Here is a 6,126-nt window from a genome sequence, read left to right as displayed (position 1 = left end):
TTGTAGTTCAGGGAAATGCATTATCAGTGGTCACTGACTGTAAACTACAGCTCTAGCAGAAAGATATTATATTCAACAAACACTGAAGTACTGAAGTAAGTGAAAAGGTCCCAATCAAATATCACAACACTCTGTAACACCCTGTGATTAGATATGACTTTAAAACCCTTTGTGATGATGATTTTAAAATCTAACCGCAATGTTCGATATGACAACCCTGTAGTTTCAGCTGCTGTCTGTTGACCACTGAACAGGTTATTCTTGCTGGACCTCCTGAATACACTTCAGCAAGAAACTAATGAAGAAGAACAGCTCATACAGTTGTGTGATAGAGGATGATGACTTGGCGCTGGCCACCATGAGTGTGTTTGAGGTGAGCTTAAGAAGCAATGTGTTTGTGTGTGTGTGTGTGTTTAAATTTGTGGTTTTAGGAAATGAGGATTCTGGGGGAGGCACATTGTATACAAATATGGACTGTGGGTGTGACGTTTGTTTTTGTACATTTTCTGTAGTAATATACTGTATATATATACTGTATATATATATATATATATATATATATATATATATATATATATATAGTTCCATTAATCATGAAATTTTGACACAATGTAAAAAACTTCCAGTTATACATTATATCAAAAGGTAAAAATCTGTTAATGTCTAACAGTGATGATATACTGTATATATGCATTTAAAATACTCTAATCCACTTGTAGTGTTGCGCAGCCAAGGAAAGCCTGCTTTTCTCAGTTCCCAGTGACCTCAGAAAAGGCAGAGGTTACCTGTGTCTGACTACTTTTTCACGCTATTTACATTGTTTTTTCATCCATCCCATCTAGTGGGCTATGAAAGGAAACATTTCATCTCTGGAGTTTCTGAGCCGGAAGAATCCAGACCTGCTGAAGTCTAGAGATGAGTGTGGCGCTGGCCCGATCCATCATGCCACAGCCAGTTCCAATCTAGTGGTCATCCAGCTCATAGTGACCACTGTGGGTCCTGAGGGTGAGGCGGTCTGAAATGACAGCTTTACAGTAAAAACACATTAATGCTAACATCATTTCACACTGCACTCGCCAAGTGTCTGTCAGCACTCCACCAGGTCATTAAAGGGTAATGTGAGATGGTTTCAGAGCCATCATAATTACAGTTCTCCAGATCAAATCAGGAAAGCCCTGCAGAAACAGGAAGAAGCTGAGTGTTAAAAAGAGTCTAAATATTAATAAAGTCATATAGACAGTGTGTCAGATATGTGCTTCCTATAGAAATGTGCTAGTTGATTTGAACTTTTCAAACTGGAGCATTATGCTACTGGACAGTTTGTCTGTGTTGTGTTGTGAAGAACTATTGTACCATACAGAACGCTGACAATGCAAAGAACCATTGAAAGCTTTAATAATTCTTTGTCTAGTTCTCCCGCATAATGAAACACCTTTGGTTCTACAATCCCTTGAACTCTAGGTTTATTATCCTAACTGTAGATTAATTAATCCTAATGTTGAAAGTATTGATTTGTTTGGTAACTGTTTGGTTTAGCATATCTTGTGGAGTCCCACAGGGTTTTATTGTAGGGCCAATGAAACTAGTGTTAATTATGATGGGGTATGGTAGTTATGAAAGTGAAAAGGGTCTAGACAGTGTTCTGTCTGTTGTCCTTGCACTATTGCACCATGTCATACCTATTCTGCACCAGAGACTAATACAACTGTGTATCAGTGTAATGACAGTAGAGAATTTAGAGTTCAGTTTGGAGTTTTAGTAGAGTTGAATGATCAGTTTGATGTTTGAATAGAGTTGAGGGATCAGTTTTGTGTTTGGGTAGAGTTGAATGATCAGTTTGGAGTTTTAGAAGAGTTGATCAGTAGGGTGACAAAGGGTTGAATGGTCAGTTGGGTGTTAACATATTCTGTAACATATTTTGCAGAGCTGAATGCTCAGGATGACTATGGCCGAACCCCTTTGCACTGGGCTGTGGAGAAGAATCAGGAGGAGAGCTGCTCAATGCTGCTGGAGTTGGGGGCTGATCCTAACATTCTTAGCATGGCCCTTATGGCCCCACTGCACCTAGCTATCAGTCTTGAACACAACAATATGGTACAGGTGAGACACACATTACTGGTACATAAAAAGGTAATTCTGCACAGACAGAACAGTGCTGTTAGTTCAGATGTTACGCCACCTTAATGATTCCTAATTATTAAAAATAAGAAACATCACAACATGCAGTTTTCCTAAAAATATACTTTTAATGAATAAAGTTACAGTCTCTCATTAGGCTTGAATATTAATAACACTCTAAATGTAGATATTGTGATATAAACTGAGGTGTGTGTTACAGTCTCTCATTAGGGTTGAATATTAATAACACTCTAAATGTAGGTATTGTGATATAAACTGAGGTGTGAGTTACAGTCTCTCATTAGGGTTGAATATTAATAACACTCTAAATGTAGGTATTGAGATATAAACTGAGGTGTGAGGTACAGTCTCTCATTAGGATTGAATAATAATATCACTCTAAATGTAGGTATTGTGATATAAACTGAGGTGTGAGTTACAGTCTCTCATTAGGGTTGAATATTAATAACACTCTAAATGTAGGTATTGTGATATAAACTGAGGTGTGAGTTACAGTCTCTCATTAGGGTTGAATATTAATAACACTCTAAATGTAGGTATTGTGACCCCTTAAAGCCGGATGTTACCAACAGAGCAAAGCTCTGTGGAGGTTGTTTAGTGTGTTCATTTTAAATTAAAGGTCTACTAAAATGTAAAAAAAAAAAAAGTATTCTGAACATGGATCTTAATATTTCGTTATATCCAAACTCTGTTTTTTTCCTCAATACTCTGAAATCCACCCCCTAAGGCTTTGCTAATTAACTGGTGAATTGCATCAGGTGTTTAATGAGGCAGAACTCTAATTTGAACAGGACTGCAGACACTAACTGTCAGTTTAGTGTATGTTTTTATAAAGCTCCAGACTTTCTGCTTGTAGTGTGGTCATGTACCATTAAATAGATAAATTCAAAAATTTCCATGGATACCAAGACATGTCTCTGTAATAATAGTACAACTTCATTAGGTCTAGTGGTTTAAAAAAAGACCACTGCCAACCCAACCACCAGAGCAAGACACAACCGCCAGACAAAGACATTATGCTCTTTGTCTAGATAGAAAAATGTTGTCATTTATTTGATTGTTAAACAAACTTTAATTGCTATTCATTTAAATGCAATGTAGTAAGACATAGCAGGAAAGAGAAAAGCATGCAATCTCCTGATTAAGTTATAGTAAGAAGGAAAATGGCTTTAGGGGAGCACTAATGCCCAAAAACAACAAGAAGCCAAAACAACCAGTTAGGGTCGAATTAAACTACGAATGACTAGAGCACTGTGCCCTATTTTAGAGCATGAACCTAAGTAACATCAGGTACACACTAAGTATAAATGCTGGGTCTTGGTCTTGGATGGAAACAGTTCATGCTCTCCTCTAGCCTTAAAAACTGGAGCAACCCTATTTCAGTGAATCTTTAGCCTTCATGCTCTGGGCCTAGTAAAAGGATAGATAGAACAAGAGTGTTACAGCAGTGAAAGACTCTGAAACGTCTGTTTAGTGCTCTATATGTGTTCATGCATTACTAGAAACTTACTCAACCCTGGTCTTGGAGGCTCATTGCCCTGCACATTGGTTCCTTCCCCTTCCCCCAACACACCTGATTTAACTAATTAGTTAATGAAGAGGTTCTGTTAGAGTTGCAGGGGGTGTGTTAAAGCAGGGAATCCTCTAAGCTGTGCAGGACCAGGGTGGAGAAACACTACTTTAGACAGTCTTTGTAAACAAAAAGCAAGAACATAGAGTAAATAGTGAACACACTGTTTAGCTGTGTGGGTGTGGGTGTGTTTATGTGTGTGTCCTTGTCCAGCTGCTGCTGTCATGCAGCAGAACGGATGTGAATTTGGAGGGTGATTTGGGAAACACTCCAGTGATGGTGGCGTGCTCCTACAATAACTGTCAGGCTCTACACACACTGGTGAGTGCAAACACACAAACTATCTTCTATTTACTCTCAGACCTTACACAGACTAGTTAACATTCGGCTTATGGGTTTGGACGGTTGCTGCAAACGCCACTTCTCTGCAGCCTGTATTTGAGGCATGATTTGATATTATTTTGTGTTAGTTTTTTCCATTTTAGACACTTTACACAGCTTATGCTATTGCATGTTGCTAACAGCTTACAGCTAATGGCAGGGGTTTCCAAACCTTTACATGACAAGACCCACCTGCACCCACTTTTACTCAGTATACTGCTCTTTTATTAACATTAGACTCTTAAATATTGAGTTTTACTTATTCTGTTTTCTCCTCTAATCTACAGTATGAACCCTCTTACAGGCCAGTCATATTTAGATATGTTTTTTTTTTTAGAATTTTTTTTCAGAATTGTTTTTTACCCGTTTTCTCCCCAATTTAGATTGCCAATTACCCAACCTGTACGTATTCTCTCCCTCCCCCCATCACACGCAACACTCCTGACACTAGTGAGGGCGAGACAAACACACGCCCCCTCCAACACGTGTGCAGCCAGCTACATTTCGTTTTCAGCCAATTGCGCTTTCTCAAGGCCCTGGCTGCCAATGGCTAGCAGCATGATCGGGATAGAAACCAGCAATCCTCTGATCACAGTGACAGCGCGTTAGTTCTCTGGACCACCCAGGCCTGATGTGTTTTGTTTTAAACTAGTTAAAACCTGTGGTGTCAGCTACAGGATTGGATTTCCCACTAAGCATGAATTAAAGTTCAGTGTGAAATGGTAAAGCGAGCATCACATGAAACACTCTCTACTATTTAAGATGATCTTAATGCTATGAAGCTGTAGAGCAATCTCTGATTCTCTGTATCTGATGTCAGTATTGGTTTCCCCATCTTTTCACAAACCTAGAAGATAAGATAAGATAAGATAGTCCTTTATTAGTCCCGCAGTGGGGAAATTCACAGAAGCTATTGTGTATTCTCAGTGAGAGAATACCATGCACACTGAACCATGACCCATGTACTGTAACAGTTCAGTACGAATACACGTACTGTTACACCCCCATACTAGAAGCACAATATGATATTACTGCAATAATTAAGGCACAATACGATATCATCGAAATACTTGAATGCAGTTATGATATGAGACATGCAGCATTAAATTACATTCTAACAATACCTGAGACATGATTTGACATTATTGCAATACCTGAGGCACCATATGAGACCACAATATTTCAGGCACGATATTATTAAGATACTTGAATCGTGATACATTATCACAATACTTAGGGCAAGATATAATACTGTTGAGATACTTCAAGCATGATGTGTAAATTTTAATATTTAAACAATCAATCATCAACTCCCTGGGTATGATGTATATGTTTTTATTTTCCAAACTCACTTTCAGCACTAACTCTCATCTTTTATCTACCTCATCCAGTTCAAATACAGCGCAAAGCTGTGCCATCAGAACAAGCTGGGACACTTCGCCATCCACACAGTGGCGTTCGCTGGTGCAAAAGAGGCCATGGAAGTGATTCTGCAGAAAGGTAAACCAGCTCTACTATTTCTGCATTTCCAGCTTGTTTACTGTACTGTTTGCACAATGTCTGCAGCTCCAAAAACACACACAGTCTCCTCTTCTGAGTAAATGGAAAATCCCCTGATTTACAAATGCGATTACAGTCTATACATGCAGGTGAGTCAGCTCAGCTTAAGGAGCTGGATAAGAATAACAAATACTCAGTCAGTCAAAATGTGGTTTACATCCTTCACCGTCCGGCTTTTATTTGCAAATCTGTGGTTTTGGAGTTAAACAAATGATGGATGAGGGCGGCACACTCTGGAGCTGACTAAACCCCTGTCATATTCAACTCTCTTTTTTCTACCTTTTCTCTCTCTCTCTCTCTCTCTCTCTCTCTCTCTCTCAGGTGAGGAGTTGGGTATCACCACCTCAGGACATATAAACTATCTAGATAAGTCTAAAAGCTCACCTCTTCACCTGGCCGTGCGAGGAGGAAACACTGAAGTAATCAAGCTCTGCATCACTAAAGGAGCGAAAGTCGACCAGCAACAGGTGACTGAT

The 6,126-nt window shown here is 39.0% G+C and overlaps 1 protein-coding gene across 1 annotated transcript in view; it reads left to right on the top strand.

Moving 5' to 3' along the window:
• Nucleotides 1-283: 283 nt before the first annotated feature.
• Nucleotides 284-6,126, top strand: part of trpa1b (transient receptor potential cation channel, subfamily A, member 1b) — a 31,807-nt gene continuing 25,964 nt past the window's right edge. The window contains exons 1-6 of the mRNA XM_072657201.1: nucleotides 284-373; nucleotides 843-1,005; nucleotides 1,925-2,100; nucleotides 3,923-4,030; nucleotides 5,482-5,590; nucleotides 5,972-6,117. Coding sequence (XP_072513302.1) covers nucleotides 299-373; nucleotides 843-1,005; nucleotides 1,925-2,100; nucleotides 3,923-4,030; nucleotides 5,482-5,590; nucleotides 5,972-6,117 — 777 coding nt within the window. The 5' untranslated portion in view covers nucleotides 284-298. The remainder of the gene's footprint in view (nucleotides 374-842; nucleotides 1,006-1,924; nucleotides 2,101-3,922; nucleotides 4,031-5,481; nucleotides 5,591-5,971; nucleotides 6,118-6,126) is intronic.

This window comes from Salminus brasiliensis, chromosome 1 (genome assembly GCF_030463535.1).
Source record: "Salminus brasiliensis chromosome 1, fSalBra1.hap2, whole genome shotgun sequence".
Lineage (NCBI taxonomy): Eukaryota > Metazoa > Chordata > Actinopteri > Characiformes > Bryconidae > Salminus > Salminus brasiliensis.
Note: the sequence above shows the minus strand (reverse complement) of the source record. Positions and strands in the feature narration are given on the sequence as shown.